This window comes from Bufo gargarizans, chromosome 4 (genome assembly GCF_014858855.1).
Source record: "Bufo gargarizans isolate SCDJY-AF-19 chromosome 4, ASM1485885v1, whole genome shotgun sequence".
Taxonomy (NCBI): domain Eukaryota; kingdom Metazoa; phylum Chordata; class Amphibia; order Anura; family Bufonidae; genus Bufo; species Bufo gargarizans.
This window is the reverse complement of record NC_058083.1, coordinates 392,452,247-392,469,167: the sequence shown is the minus strand read 5'-3', so window position 1 is coordinate 392,469,167 and position 16,921 is coordinate 392,452,247. Positions and strand designations below refer to the sequence as shown.

General features: G+C 43.8%; 1 protein-coding gene across 8 annotated transcripts in view; it reads right to left on the bottom strand.

Moving 5' to 3' along the window:
• BIRC6 (baculoviral IAP repeat containing 6) overlaps window positions 1-16,921 on the bottom strand; it is a 252,420-nt gene that overhangs the window by 160,442 nt on the left and 75,057 nt on the right. For 5 of the 8 annotated variants that reach the window (XM_044289277.1, XM_044289279.1, XM_044289280.1 and 2 more), the window contains 10 exons: window positions 15,229-15,375; window positions 11,705-11,892; window positions 8,131-8,445; window positions 7,487-7,586; window positions 6,558-6,772; window positions 5,944-6,152; window positions 5,497-5,843; window positions 4,940-5,159; window positions 4,391-4,524; window positions 53-190 (listed from right to left, as the gene is read on the bottom strand). In XM_044289277.1, the coding sequence (XP_044145212.1) occupies window positions 53-190; window positions 4,391-4,524; window positions 4,940-5,159; window positions 5,497-5,843; window positions 5,944-6,152; window positions 6,558-6,772; window positions 7,487-7,586; window positions 8,131-8,445; window positions 11,705-11,892; window positions 15,229-15,375 (2,013 nt within the window). The remainder of the gene's footprint in view (window positions 1-52; window positions 191-4,390; window positions 4,525-4,939; window positions 5,160-5,496; window positions 5,844-5,943; window positions 6,153-6,557; window positions 6,773-7,486; window positions 7,587-8,130; window positions 8,446-11,704; window positions 11,893-15,228; window positions 15,376-16,921) is intronic. The other 3 variants (XM_044289278.1, XM_044289281.1, XM_044289282.1) reach the window with 3 other exon arrangements.

Here is a 16,921-nt window from a genome sequence, read left to right as displayed (position 1 = left end):
AATGCTTATATAATTAGAAGTAATTTTGGAAGCTGTTTTTAATGACAATTACCTGTGAGGAACCTCTCCCGTTCTTTGCCATTTAAAGGTTTTTTCGAGGCCGCAGCTTCATCTTCTACAGTGGCAACATAATCCAGTAGGCGAGAAACCAGCATGACCACCCAGCTTATCAACGGAATGTCTAGGACACCTATAAAAAGATCAACAAACACTATAACTGAATTAAGCAAATGGATTGCAACACTGTTATAGTAAAAGTGTAATACTAATCATTACTTTGTAGACTGTGAGCACATTATATACAAATATTCTATTACCATCCCTTTTTCTCGTTAATGGCATTGGGGGACACATTACCATGGCTATATGCCCAGCTACCACTAGGACACTAGGAGGCACTAGATTTTAAAAAAGGTTGGCTCTGCCCAGGTGGGCTATACCCTCTCCACAGCACTAGGCTATTCAGTTTTAGTCTAGTGTCTGTAGGAGGCAGACCTGACCTGCTTTTTTCCTGCAGGTCTTGCTATTTATTTAATTTTTTCATCTTAATTTTTTTCTCTCTTCTGCAGGTTTTCACCTGCTGCAGGCGGGTGGTCCATCATAGCTGCACCCCCTGCGGGCACGTACTCTGGTACCTCGACGGTCATCCAGTCCCCATTTACTGCATCCGCAGTGGAATGCCGGCATTCCCACGGTCCCCGTGTTGAGTCGATGGGGTGACCCTGCGGCGCCCAAAGACATCGGACAGTGAGTATTCCCCCTGCGTCCCCGAGTTAGTGGGTGTCCTGGGTTAGGTCCCCTGTCGTGGCCGGGGATGGCATCCACTTAAATCGGGGGGGCCCCCAGTCTCAACAGAGCCGGAGAACGGAAAAGAGAAACGGTGATGTGAAAGGTGCCTAAGAGTGTTTCTATAACTAATACAAAGAGTAAGGGGGGGGGGGGGGAGGGGGCAGCCCTGGCGAGTGCCATTTGTTATATTAAACATTGGAGAGAGTGCCATTCACCAAGATACGCGCTGTAGGTGTGTGATACATTGCCATAACCCCAGCTATAAAGGTATTTGGAATACTAAATTTTGCCAGTGCTTGTGACATAGCATCCATACTGAGGATAGCTAATGGTGTTTTAGTCTTAATCGCCAATTGTATAAGGTTTATGATCCTAACCATGCTGTTTTTCCCTTCTCTTCCAGGTATAAAACCTACTTGCTCTGCTGAAATAAGTTCAGGTAAGTGTTGTCTTAATGCAAAAATGCTCGCCAATAGACTAAGTTTCAGATTGTTATTGAGGAGAGAGATTGGTCTATAGTTCGAACAGAGTGAATGGTCCTTATTTGGTTTAGGCATGATAGAGATTTGCGCAGGTAACATATCTCTGGTGAATGGCTTCCCATCTCTTGCTTCATTACATGCTGCTAACAGTCGGGGTAAGTAGGATCTCCTTAAACAAAGAGTAGTAGAAGACAGGTAGACCATCCGGGCCTGGGCTTTTGTTTACTGGGGATTCTTTTAAGGCAGTTTGGAGTAAAAGGGAGCATAGTTTCTGAGCTTGCGCCTTAGACAAAGAGGGAAGATGTGGTGTATCTAGCCAATTCTGTATCTGTTGTTTTTTTACACTAGTTTGTGGCGGGGTTAGTTTGTCCTGCAAATTATATAAATTGACTATAGTAAGTACAGAACTGTTCTGCAATTAAATCTGTTTTATGGACTACTTGCGAGTTTGGGGTTTTTATGTGGGCGATATAGGATGCTGCTTTTCTCTTAATTTGGGATAGTAATACTTTAATGGCCTTGTTGCCGTGAGCGTGGTACTTGTATTGGGTGGATAAAAACTGTTTAGCCGTGTTAGAATTTAATATATTTTTTTTAATTCTGATCTTAAGGTGTCCAGACGTGCCAAAGTGTCTATATTCAGTGTTCTCCTGTGCTGCGACTCCAACCTAGAGATTGTTGAGGTAAGTTCCTCTAGTTTCTTTTGCTTTTTAACATAGGAGCCTAGGGCAATTAGGTGGCCTCTTATGACCGGTTTGTGGGCATCCCAAAGTGTCGCCTGAGATGTGTCTTCTGATTCATTTAGACGGAAATATTACTATATCATCCATATGTAGTACCGGGTTAGGTATGGCTGGCAGTAATGAGGGGGAGGGAGAGGGTTAGGGTTGGAGGGAAGGGACCAAATAAAGAACAGAAAAAAAGAACAGTAGTAACAAATAATTATAACACAATAGTTAACATAAAATCTCTCAATGAGGGACATATGAACTTGGGGAAGGTGTCTATATTGGATGACCAGTGGCCCCAATGAGCCAGCTATTATGGGGTACAATAATGCTCAGATCTAAAGGGTAGTAGAGGGCAAAAAGAGTACGAAAAATGAAAGAAGAAAGGTGGAAAATTGGAAAGATAGGCAAGTAATGGAATAATGCCACAGGGTGGCATTATTCCATTTGATCTCAATTTGATTCAGCAATATACAAACAGAACATAATATATGTAAATCTACCTTGTCGTTTTAGGAGGGGAAAAAGTATAAGCTAAGGTAAAGAGAAATGACAATATCAGAACAAGAGGGGGAAGAGAATGAAACGGTTATAGCGCAAAAACCTCAGGAGGTAAGGCATATATAACGGACCAGAAATATCTACTGATAGGTAGTAAGTAGTATGCATGGTCCTCTCACTAATAGTTCAGATGGATTGTTAAGTGATGTCGGCAATCCGGTCTCCCCGATTATTGCCTGGTTCTTCAGGAAGGTAATTGACCCGGGGTCTTCTTGGAAGATGGTCGCTTGGAGGATCTTTCTTGCCAGGTGTTTCGTATAGGCAAATGAGGTAAGGATGCCAGGTTCTGTGCAGGACACCAATCTGGGATATCAAGATCTTGAATATCCAGTACCTCATATACCCTCTGTAAATCCGCGTGCGCCTGGATAACTTGTTTCCCGAGCGGTGTGTTAATTAGCAGACTGAATGGGTGAAGGCACCAGTATGCCAGTTTCTTTTGCTGCAAAATATCCAGGAGTGTTTTCAGATGTCGCCTCTTCTTCAGGGTCATGGGCGACAAATCTTGGTATAGTGCTATGATAGAGCCTTCAATGTCTGCCGTCTTGTTGCTACGAGCCGCCGACAGGAGTTGCTCTTTTATCGAGAATCTGGACATGCTGCAAATAACATCCCTAGGGGGGTCCTATGGCTTTGGCATTGGTCGCAGAGCTCTATGGATTCTATCCATCTCAAGCAGTTCAAGAGGACAGTCTGGCACCTTCAAGAGGACAGTCTGAAACCTCTGGTTTCAGGGACTCCTGTGTAACAGATTCAAGGACCCCCTTCAGCCTTATGTTATTTCTGCATTCCCTGTTATCCTGATCTTCTGTTAGGGCATACAAATAGTTAATATGAGCCTGTGCATTGTCCATATTAGTTGACACTTGTTCCCCAAATTCTATTATGGTGTGCTGCGTAGCTTCCAGTGCATCTGTTCTGGCACTCAGTTGGCGCGCATATTTTTTTAATTATTTTTTTTTTTTCAGATAGATACCGACGAATAGGCTCCAAGGCATAGTTCAGGAGGTCTCTCAAAGACTCTGGATAGAGGCAAGTCATCTTGATCTCCGGTCTCCTCCGGATCGCTTTCTCCCTTCCCCTCCGATTCAGCCTCCTTACTTTCCTTTAAAGCAGCTAGGTGTGTGGTCGCCATCTTGGATTCAGAGCGAGCATCAGATTTCCTTATGAATCTGTCTAAATCACTTTGGTTGGAAGTGGGTTTCAGCTTCCCTGGGGTGTCTTTGGGTCTCTCTCTGCTGATTTTCCCAATTTTTCGCTTTGCAAATATCTTTAATATGCTCAGAGGGGCACGGTCTGTAGCGGAGCTATTCACACAGCCTGCATCGAGCTTGCCAGCTAGACTCTGCCCCCATGACAGGCTCCCTCTAAATGTAAATTAGAGCCCTTTTAGACTGAACGATATTTGAGACAATTATTTGAAGCAAGCGTTCAAAGGAATGCTCGTTTCCGATAACTGGATCATATAATCGTGCAGCCGATAAACAAGCAAATGTTCACTGGTTGGATGACTGGCATCTCATCAGGATGAAAGATGTAGGATTATCTGCACCACATCTCCGCGTCATCAAGAATGTGCTGCAGATAATCAATATAACTGAAGTGACCGCAGTAATTCCGACATTCACTTTGCACCTGTGTATTAGGCCAATGCAAATTTAAGTTGATGAATGCATTTATTATCCACAAGCGCTCGCCCTGCCTAAACATTGGGCAGTGTAATAGGACCTTAGGTCATACCACAAACAATCACTCAAGGCTGGTATTCCCCTTTGACACATTCTACAATGTTTATTTAATATAAACGGAAATATAAGAAAATGCTATTACCTTCAACACGTCGGTACACAGGAAGATGTGGTTGTAGAGGTGATAACAGACTGTCTAGAAGATTTAATAAACTTTCAAGGACTCCACTGTTACTAAGTGATCTTTGGCCTATGCAAGAAAGCAGCATAAAGACTCTGGGGGAAAAGAAAAGTAATAAAATAAGCAAAGCTAAACATATACCCTTAATGACTTTCTGCTCTAAAATTCTTCTACAAATGTATTTTCTATTGGGATTAAATATAGTAAAATTGTCCCAGAGGTTAATAGTGAGATGGGTTGATTATGCTAAACGGGATTAAGAGTCACTTTTACATTCCTCCATATGCTGCAAAGAGTGTCCGCACCAGAATCTGCACAGAATGACATGAAGCTAGGATTTTAATTTTGCAGCAAGTCAATTTATGTTGCAATAAGCAAAATGTGTGTGAGCTGTGAAAAATCTGCAGTGGACTGGCTATACTTCATTACTATATCTGCTATGAATAAAATTAACAAAAAATACTAGCTGTAATAATAATGTATAAGTGCAATAAGCAGATAAAGTCATACCGATCTTGAGGGAAGATCAGAAGCTGCTCCGAGTTGTAAAGTTCCTGCAGTACATTGGAAAGAAATTGACCCCACCACCTCTCTGCACCGCAAAGCTGCACCAGAAGAAGGCCAGTGTGCAACCGAATCTTTGGGGTTCCACTTATACACAAGTGCTTGAAGAGCTCTTCACACGCCTGAGCATGGAAAGTGTTCTGGAGCACCGCTGGCACAGAATGTCCTGCAAGGAAATGGAAAGATTCGTCCAATAAAAGAGACCAGGTTTGTCTATGAGCAGAAATTTTCACTTTAATGAACAATGCCGTAGATGGATTGCCAAAGAGCCAGAGAAAAACTCAAGAGACACTCAAGATTATAAAATACAAGAGAAAATTGTTTTACGGCATGAAACAGGGTGAGGACCAACAGCTCATGGAATATGAACCCAGTGCAAGATCTTCAGCTCTAAAATTTTAATACTTTGATATCATTTTTGGACAGAGTTAACATATACACTACTCTACACAGTAAGAATAAAGTGTTCTTATGAAAGGCGTCAAAGGGATACAGGCACTAACCATTTGAAGAGTGAAGGAGGCTAAGCAAAGTGTCCAGAAGGTAACGGATGATTGTGCGAAGCTGCTCAGTTGAAGATGTGTGAATGAGCTCTCTACAGTCGAATTGTTCTATCAAGGTTTTCCTGCTCACGCCGAGAGCAACTTTAAGCCTCTGAACTGCATGATGAGCCAGGTTCAGCTGGAGTTGAAGCTGGATGCAGTCTTGATAAGCAGAAAACACTCTGCTGTCCTCCTCAACAGCTTTGTCTGGCTTTCTTAGAAAATATTGTGCGTTGTTGGCACTGTTCAGAGGGGGGAGGTCAATACTTTGTAGCAGAGTCTCTAATCGATGGCAGGCCAAATTATACCTATGGAATAATGAGAAAAGCAGACAGTTTAATGTATTAATCCTATCGAAAAATTTAGAAAGGAATAGCAGAGCACTATGAAAGCACTGGAAGAACTAACCTGCACTGGATATCTTCCTGAAGAGCCACCATCATGGTGAGATGCTGGTCAATCTCTGGCTGACTTGATGACTCACTTTCACCTCTGAGTGGGTCATGCATTAGTTTCAGTTCACTTTCCCAAGGTAAAATATAGGTATGGCCATAATAAAAGCCCAGTGGGATCTTTGCCCGGGCATTCGTACTTCCATATCGTCCAATGACTGTAATCTAGAAGAATATGAAGTGTGGTAAATAACTACACTACTGTGGGTTGTCATACACTGAAATATTAGGCTATTTTCACACCTGCAGGCAGACAACGCTAGGAATCGGCCAGACTAAAACCACTGCACGCCGAGTAGTGGCCGGATCTCTGCTGGACCCCATTATAGTCAATGGGGTCCTGCAGGAAGATTCTAATATCCGTTAATGCAAAATCCAAAGAACTCCGCCAGGGTGTTATCTACCGGAACAGCCTGCCAGAGTTCCCTGCCACAGGTGTGAAACTAGCCTTAGACTACTCCGTGGTGAATCAGCAGCACAATCCACAAAAAACAGAAGATGACTGACCCAGCACGGACTAAGCACACACAGGAAATGTCAACTACAATAAATCAAGGCTTAAATCTTTACCTTCATGAACCTGCAAACCGGTGGAGGTAACAAATCATGTAATATGAGTGAATGTGTGCTGATGTCAGTTGCAACGACTAATCTTCTACCATCAACTTCTTCGCCTAAGCTCCAAATGTCAATTGATAAAGAGGCCAAATCACCACAGGTGGGAATAAGAATATCTGTAAGGAGCACAGGCCTGCCAAAATCTAAAGTCACAAATCTTCGAGCACCTGAGGACACAAAAACGAAAATTTGCACAAGTTACATTACAATGCATCACGTTCTTCAGATTCAAGGCTGAACATACTCTTCTAGATAGCTGTCATGCTTCCAATCTTCCCATAAACATATACGCTTGACTCAGCTGAGTGTGCATGAGTCCTCAATAGAGAGGAGTAAAGGTGGATTTAGGCACCAATAATCGTCCAGATTATCGTATCAAGTGATCCTGTCGTTCATGCAGACGCCACCGATCATGGCTTCTAAGCAGATCTTGTAGTCTAATCAGCGACCTGCTGCTCAGAAGCCATGATTCTGTATGAGGGATCGCTATAGCGTTCTCCCGTCCTCATACAGTGAAGGAGATCGCTGCATGTAAATGAGCGGTCGCCTTCACTAGACGAGCAGCCAACTGTCGGGAAGGAACACATCCTTCCTGAAAACCAGCCACTCAGTGTAAATCCACTGTAAGCTGCAGCCAGACAACAGCTTATCTTACTTCAAAACAAAGGATCAGGCATGTGGAAATTCAAAATTCGGTTCCTCGACATCTGCATTGGTGGGAGAGTCAGGACACCACAATGCACATCAGATGGTTGGCTGGCCCAACAGAAAAATGTTCAGTTAACAATCATCTAACGTGAATTACCACCTTTAGGACACACTGGAGTTTTTCTTTTCTCTCTTAAACCAAACAGTCCTAAGTATTACCATGCTGCTCTTACCAGAATGCATTCTTTCAATAATAATGGACTGATGAGGCGGTGGCTGCAGGAAATGAGAAGCGTGAGAGATGGCCAGAGCAAGACCTGAGCCCAGTTGGGTCTGAAATAGAACAAGTTAAAAAAAATTGATTTCCTAGCAGCATACACACAGAACACAGAGCAAAACAAACAAACAGTTGTCAACCAATTGAAACATTATGAAAATAATGTGAATAAAAGATATTAAATTTTAGTTAAAATAAATTACTGTATTGAAAGGGGTTATCTGGGATTATTAGAACTGCAGGGGCAGACACTAGTGTGTTAAAAATTTGAACAGAACACCTTTTAAAAAGCCCTCCACTCCAGCACCTTGGTCTCTGCCCCCAAGTGCGCAAGAACAGCACATCACTGCTAGTGAATGGCTGTAGCAGTCTTGGGGCCAAGAAGGGGTCCTTCTCATTTCTGGTGCAGAAGGACCACCAGGAGCAGTCGTGTTGGACAGAGGGGAGGGGGTGTTAAAAGCTGAGCAAGGTTTTTTTTCCTTTGTATTTTTAAAATACACCGATGCCCACCCCTGGAGTTTTAATTACCCGGGAGAACCACTTTAAAATGCTTAGTACAATTAAACAGTTGAACTAAAAATATGATAAACAGTTATTTACCCCTCTAGATTTGCTAGCGTTTTTGCCATGTCCTGCAAGAATGGCAGGAGGAGAATCAATAACTGCGCCAGGGAACAACTGCGCAAGTTCAGCATTGATGGCGGCTGATACGGCCTCATTAGGTGGTGTGAGTGGCGGCGTCATGAAGAGAGGAGTCGTTTTTGGGGTGGGAGGGATGACATCAGATGGATGGATAAAGAATCCTGGTGCAGCCACAGGGTTGGAAGGCACAGAGTTGTGAACTGGGCCCACCGCAGAGGCAGCTGCGGCAGCGGCTGCTGTGGTCTGATGCAATTTGGCCTCCAGTTTCGCCTTCTGGAAAGAATAAATAGTTATAATAAATCATTACATTTAAACTTCAGCAAACACAAATGCACCATGCATTTAACATGTACATTTATTTTTGCAAAATAAATGCTCCAAAAACGATACACATTTTAATATTACTGCGGGTCAAGCTGCTTCATACATGCAAAAATACATTATATTAAAAAAAAAAAACTGAAAAAAGGTAAGAACAAGAGAAAAGTAGGGGCAAAATGAATACAAAATCCCATGCCACAAAACAAAGAGCTAAAATATTTAGAAGCCTTTTAGTTGCAATAAAATATATCTGCAAATTAAGACTAAATGTTTCAGCGTGCATATTTTAATGCCTAGAAACAAAGTGAGGTTAGTTTGCACACAAACTTTAATCAGACAACAATAAGGTGCATGATTACTTAAAGGGAGTCTTTCACCTAATCTGAGCGTTTTAGACCGCTAAGATCAGGTTATAGACTCTTTAACCCTCATTACGATCATACCTTTCTCTTGTGTCCCTCGCCCAGATAATGAAAATAACACTTTTTAAACTTATGCAAATTACCTTCTGAAGGTGCCCAGGGGCGGCGTTACTGGGCGATGTGCCCAGAAAAACACACCTCCAGCCGGCGGACGTCACGAGCGGCACCAGAGGACGGCGGGCTGGGAACTGGCCCGCACCTGCGCACTGCTCTGCCCATTATGGGCAGATGAACAGCTTTTCATATTGCGCATGCGCCGGCCAACTAAAGACAGCCGGCCGGCGCATGCGCAATATGAAAGGATGTTCCTCTGCCCATAATGGGCAGAGCAGTGCGCAGGTGCGGGCCAGTTCCCAGCCCGCCGTCCTCTGGTGCCGCTCGTGACGTCCGCCGGCTGGAGGTGTGTTTTTCTGGGCACATCGCCCAGTAACGCCGCCCCTGGGCACCTTCAGAAGGTAATTTGCATAAGTTTAAAAAGTGTTATTTTCATTATCTGGGCGAGGGACACAAGAGAAAGGTATGATCGTAATGAGGGTTAAAGAGTCTATAACCTGATCTGAGCGGTCTAAAACGCTCAGATTAGGTGAAAGACTCCCTTTAATATCTAAAAGGGGTTGCCCAGGCCTGAGGGTGGTATAAAAAACTAAAAACCATACTCCTCAATCTACGCACCACTGCTCCAATTCTTTGGTCTCAGCTTACCGGTCCAATCTTGACATGTAGCAAATACCTGCACAGCCAAGGACTGGAGTCAGTGATTGGACAGGCATTTTCTGCATGTCCTGAGAGGGCCAGGAGGCAGAAACCAGCATAGACCTGTAAGCACTAGTGAACTAAGGCCCCTGCCAAAATGTGTTATCCCCCTTAGCAAACAATTTAATACATCACTGGCAACCAACAACAAAAGAGGGGAAGAAAGGGAAGCGGAACCAAATTTTTAAAAATAAAAATTCTTATCTGTGAAACTGATATTTAAAAGGGGGTCTGCACTTTGTTTAAACTGATTATCTATCTTCTGGATAGATCATCAGCTTCTGATCGGCGGGGGTCTGATCCCTGGGACCCCCGCAGATCAGCTGTTTGAGAAGGCAGCGCTGCTGCCTTCTCGCTGTTTATCGCAGGCCCAGTGACGTCACGACTATTATCACAGGCCTGGGCGCGGCTAAGCTCTGTTCCCTTGAATGGAGCTTAGCCCCGCCCAGGCCAGTTGAAACAAGCCGTGACGTCACTCGGCCAGCGGTAAACAGTGAGAAGGCCGCAGGCGCTGCTGGAGTGCCGCTGCCTTCTCAAACAGCTGATCGGCGGGGTCCCGGGTGTCGGACCCCCGCTGATCAGAAGCTGATGATCTATCCAGAGGATAGATCATCAGTTTAAACAAAGTGCAGAACCCCTTTAATGTAGTGTAATGCATCTTGGCATTACTGGACCTTAGGTGTCTGCATACAACTGGTAAAGTGCACCTGACATTTTATAAAATGTTTGCCCTGTCAAACTGAAAGTCTACGACCCTGTACACCCCAAGCAGAGCCAGTCAGAAATAAAGGGGGCACAATGCTTACCTGAGAGCTTCTGCCTCATCAAATCTAATCTGTGGTGGCCTCGGCACCCATCACTATGACATGTGAAAGGTTTTATAGAATAACAGGTACCGTATGCTTAAATGACACCTTCCCTGTCCAGTCTCAATATGTATTATTATTAGACATGGTTTTAGGAAACAGACAAGCCCAGCAGATCCCTTCAGATTTCAGCATTGCAGAGACCCAAAGTTAGCTATAAACAATAAGGCCGTTTTCACACAGTGTTTGATCACTGATTTCCTTAAGGGATTGTGAGCCAAAACCAGGTGCAGGTAAAAAAAAACAAGTGCAGATCTTTCCCTTAGACCTCGTCTCTGTGTAGCCTCCACTCCTGATTTTGGATCAGTCACTGGCCAAATACTGACTGAGTGAAAAGCAGCCTAAATCCGGATGGACCTCGCTGACTAGATCATGTGTATGGCACAGTTTGATTGGCGTCTGACAAGATTCAGGTAACATATGAGCATCATACGTCCTGTAAAGCTCAAAGATTTTAATAGTACAAGACATTGACATCCAGATCCCACTCTTTCCTCTTCTGAGTAAGAAAGTGAGACGGCCACTGTGCAAAGATCACTGCTTGTATAGGCGCTACATGCATTGGGCTAAACAGTATCTTGGGTGTCAGCATCTCACATTACACAGAAGTTGATTTCAGAGACCTCTAGTAAATCTGAGTGAGCAGATGAGATGAAGGAACCCCACACACCATGCTCACCAAGTTCTCACCGTTTAAAGAGAATGTGTCACTTCCTCACAGAAGTTCAACAGGCTGCATAACATTGCAGATGAATTATCGCTGACTCCAGGACTGTGTCTTTCACTTCTATCTTCTCCCGTTCTTCCACTACCAGTTCCCGATAGCAGAGCATTGTCAGACAGGCAGTCTCCAGTGTCAATGGCCTGCTGACAATTTACTGCTACCAGGTGGTGAAACCAACAGCACCAATAGTGGAGAAATGGGAGCAGACAGAGTTGAAGACCACCACAAGAGAAAGGAATAACTTCGCTGCCGAGATATGCAGGCTGTGGCATGTTGAACATCTGTGAGGTCCTCTTTAAGAGCTTGATTTTAAAATACTCTTTGGGAAATTTAGTGAAATGGAAACCTCCAGAAAACATTTCACGTAAAGACATGACCATCTTTTGGCATGAACAAGGTTCTCAGCATGTGGTGTTCAAAGTGAACGTGGGGAAACGTCCTCCCACCTGTTGCTGAAGCTTCAGAAGCTGTTGTTGTTTCTCTTGCAGTACCTGGAGCTGCTGTTCGGCTGAGGCCATTGCATGAGAGAGCGATTGTAGAGCGACCTGAGCTGCAGAGCTCAGAGCGGTTGAGGCTTCTCCCACTGTACCAGCAGACAAGCCGCCCACTGCTGGGGTCACGCCAAACGTACTCACTAGCATAGGGCGAAAGAAAACACAACTATATAAATAAATGTAATCATGTGCAGAAAGCTTAATAATCATATAGGTTAGTTTTACCGACATTCCCTAAAACATACACACACACACATTAAAGGGTTGTCGAAAAAGACGTAGCTCCTTTTTTACAATGGGAGTAACAGAAACAGCGAAGTGCTGACGGGGTGGGCCCTTAGTCCCATCTGACTGTTGAAACTCATTTAAGTTTTTGTTTACAGGGGGAAGATTTGTTACAGAAAACTTTAACGACTGGAAAATCTGTTCCACAAATCTGAATGGATGGTTTGTGTAGCACATTGCCGATCAGTTGTTAGGAGAGGCCGGGAGCTCTGAGCGCCACGGCCTCTTTCTAGGCCAAGTGACATCACTGTACAGTCGTGGCCAAAAGTTTTGAGAATTACATGAATATTGGAAATTGGAAAAGTTGCTTAAGTTTTTATAACAGCAATTTGAATATACTCCAGAATGTTATGAAGAGTGATCAGATGAATTGCATATTCCTTCTTGGCCATGAAAATTAACTTAATCCCCAAAAAAAACTTTTCACTGCATTTCATTGCTGTCATTAAAGGACCTGCTGAGATCATTTCAGTAATCGTCTTGTTAACTCAGGTGAGAATGTTGACGAGCACAAGGCTGGAGATCATTATGTCAGGCTGATTGGGTTAAAATAGCAGACTTGACCTGTTAAAAGGAGGGTGATGCTTGATATCATTGTTCTTCTATTGTTAACCATGGTGACCTGCAAAGAAACGCGTGCAGCCATCATTGCGTTGCATAAAAATGGCTTCACAGGCAAGGACATTGTGGCTACTAAGATTGCACCTCAATCAACAATTTATAGGATCATCAAGAACTTCAAGGAAAGAGGTTCAATTCTTGTTAAGAAGGCTTTAGGGTGTCCAAGAAAGTCCAGCAAGCGCCAGGATAGTCTCCTAAAGAGGATTCAGCTGCGGGATCGGAGTGCCACCAGTGCAGAGCTTGCTCAGGAATGGCAGCAGGCAGGTGTAAGCGCATCTGCACGCACAGTGAGGCAAAGACTGTTGGAAGATGGCCTGGTGTCAAGAAGGGCAGCAAAGAAGCCACTTCTCTCCAAAAAAAAACACATCAGGGACTAGGGCTGCAGCTAACGATTATTTGAATAATCGATTAGTTGCCGATTAATTTCTACGATTAATCGATTAATCGGGAAAAACGACCAAATTACAAAACCGAGAGGTTTATATGATCTTACTTGAAAAATTATGTTCAAAGGCCATATTAAAACAAATTGCGGACGACACTATTATGGGGGATCTGTGGGCGGCGCAGTTATGGAGAGGGGGGTCTGTGGGCGGCGCAGTTATGGAGAGGGGGATCTGTGGGCGGCGCAGTTATGGAGAGGGGGATCTGTGGGCGGCGCAGTTATGGAGAGGGGGATCTGTGGGCGGCGCAGTTATGGAGAGGGGGATCTGTGGGCGGCGCAGTTATGGAGAGGGGGATCTGTGGGCGGCGCAGTTATGGAGAGGGGGATCTGTGGGCGGCGCAGTTATGGAGAGGGGGATCTGTGGGCGGCGCAGTTATGGAGAGGGGGATCTGTGGGTGGCGCAGTTATGGAGAGGGGGATCTGTGGGTGGCGCTGTTATGGAGAGGGGGATATGTGCACTGTTATGGGCATAACAGTGCACAGATCCCTTTCCTCATAACAGTGCACAGATCCCCCTTCCCATAGCAGTGCCATACACAGACCCCCCCTCCTCCTCATAGCAGTGCTATACACAGACCCCCCCTCCCCATAGCAGTGCTATACACAGACCCCCCTCCCCATAGCAGTGCCATAGACAGATCCTCCTCCCACCCCATAACAGCCCCGGCCCCGATGCTTATAAGTCGGACTAATCACTGCATCTTTATTTTACCTTTTTACAATGACGCTCCTGTAACAGCCAGGCAGAGCGGACGGCGGCGTAACGTCACTCAATCACGTGACGCACCTGTTCCGCCAACTTCATGAATGAAGGAGGCGGAGCAGGCGTGTCACGTGAGTGAGTGACGTTACGCCGCCGTCCGCTCTGCCTGGCTGTTACAGGAGCGTCATTGTAAAAAGGTAAAATAAAGATGCAGCGACCGCCCGCCCGCATCGGCGATTATTCGATAACTGTATTCGTCGACAACGAATACAGTTATCGAATATAATAGATTACATCGATTAATCGTTGCAGCCCTATCAGGGACAGATTGATCTTCTGCAGAAAATATGGTGAATAGACTACTGAGGACTGGGGCAAAGTCATATTCTCCGATGAAGCATATTTCCGATTGTTTGGGGCATCAGGAAAAAGGCTTGTCCGGAGAAGAAAAGGTGAGTGCTACCATCAGTCCTGTGTCATGTCAACAGTAAAGCATCCTGAGACCATTCATGTGTGGGGTTGCTTCTCATCCAAGAGAGTGGGCTCACTCATAATGTTGCCCAAAAACACAGCCATGATTAAAGAATGGTACCAAAACACCGTCCAACAGCAACTTCTTCCAACAATCCAACAACAGTTTGGTGAAGAACAATGCATTTTCCAGCATGATGGAGCACCCTGCCATAAGGCAAAAGTGATAACTAAGTGGCTCGGGGACCAAAACGTTGACATTTTGGGTCCATGGCCTGGAAACTCCCCAGATCCTAATCCCACTGAGAACTTGTGGTCAAGCCTCAAGAGGCGGGTGGACAAACAAAAACCCACTAATTCTGGCAAACTCCAAGAAGTGATTATGAAAGGAATGGGTTGCTATCAGTCAGGAATTGGCCCAGAAGTTGATTGAGAGCATGCCCAGTCAACTTGCAGAGGTCCTGAAAAAGAAGGGCCAACACTGCAAATACTGACTCTTTGCATAAATGTCATGTAATTGTCGATAAAAGCCTTTAAAACGTATGAAGTGCGTGTAATTATATTTTACTACATCACAGAAACAACTGAAACAAAGATCTAGAAGCAGCTTAGCTGCAAACTTTGTGAAAACTAATATTTGTGTCATTCTCAAAACTTCCGGTCACATGGCCTTGTTGCAGCTCAGCCCGTATACTATATACAGAGCTGTGCCTGGTGAGCTGCCCGAAGCTGGCCGTGGTCACCAGAGCTCCGGTCCGTGCGGTGGATCCATAGAAAAGCATATCGGCATGCAAAAAAAAAAAAAAAAAAAATATATATATCTATCTCTCTCTCTCTCTCTCTCTCAGAAAACCCCTTTAAGGTCCAGGATATAGTGCCAATACAACATGGTCAGAATACATTGGAGAGAGTTGAAAAAGAAAAAAAGAAAAATATAATAAATGTATGTACCTGTAAATGTACTTGCATCGTCCCTCTCAATTCTGGTGCCATCACTTGTGGAAACGCAAGTAAAGTGCAAAGGCTCAACTTCTAACAGCCCAGTCAGAGACGTGAAACTGCCCTCGGCAGCTGTGCTGCTGTTCACTTTACCGCTACCTGTGAAGACAACGGGCAGATGTATGGGTTTACAGCCAGTTCAACAGTTAAAACTCCATGAAGATATAATTTTTCTACTGTGAATGCCGATGGGCAGCAATTGTTAATACTGTTCCGTCCAATGTTTGCATTGCATGTCTGAAATGGTATTGCAGATTGTCCCTCATGATTCCTCTGTGTGACACTGGTGTGCACACCAAAGAAAACATATGGATCCATAGATAGGAGCAGATGAGCATGAAACGATAAAGGTCCATGTCAGCTGATTTATAGAGCCGACATAAAACAGCAATGGCAAGTCACTAAAGCCATGTCCAATTCACCACATCTATAATATAGAAAATCTGACTATAGTCACATTAAAGCATATGGACTCGTTCGGGGCAAATTTTTTATGACTGCATTTTACTTTTTTCATTTTTTCATTTGAATTTTATTAAAAATGTTCAGCTATTTCCAAGATACAGGGGTTACAAATCAGTCTGTTTTCTCAGATTCCCATTTGTAGCTCTTATCTCTTGACCTCATCACCACTAATAGCTCCATTCTTAGCAAACTGATAAGAATATGGCTCATAAAGTGATTATCAGAGATAAGAGCTACAAATGGGATTCAAAGAAAACTAAGTGACTGCTTGCAAACAGACTGATTTTTAACTCCTGTATCTCAGAAACCGCTATTTAAAATGTATTATTTCATTTTTTATTTTTTTGAAAAATAAAATAAAATAAAAAATTTAGCCCAAAATAAGTAAAATACGATCATGAACAAAATGCCCCCAGAAGTGTACAGTCGTTAAAGGGAACCGGTCACGTTGAACATGGTGCTTGAACTGCAGGCACCACGTTATAGAGCAGGAGGAGATGAGCAGACTGATATATAGTTTTGTGGGAAAAGATTCACTATAAAGAGTGTTTCGTTGGTTTAATTTCTTGCTTATTCTGGGTTTGGAAGACAAGGAGGTGGCCCCATCAGTGACAGCCTTCCCTTTATTACCGTGTCTACAGATAGCTGTCAATCACTGATAGGACCGCCTCCTGGACTTCAAAGCCCAGAATGACCAGGAATATAAATGCATAAATTGCAAGTTTTACTGAATCTTTTCCCATAAAACTATACATCGATCTGATCAGCTCCTCCTGCTCTATAACATGCTGCCTGTAGCTCAAAGACGATGTACACTTTTGGGGGCATTTTTATTTTTTTTTTTTTATTACTGCTTCATATGAAGCAATTCTAATACGAAGTCCGTTTTTCACATGGCAGCCAATCCCTGGATGCCATCTCAGACACTTTCTTATAATTGTTTTGAGTAATGAGGTCTACTGCATGGAACTGAATCGGATGTACACCCCCGGTGATCATATACACATAAGTGATACTATTCAGTTAGAATAAGAGCACTGAAAACTCTTGATATACATTAGCCTGTGTTCTTACCACATATGGGTGAACACGTTCAGTGTATGTTTAAGGTAAAGTACAGACACAGACCAAAAGTAACCACAGACCCCATTTACTTTATTTTTTCTTCTTTTAACTGAGG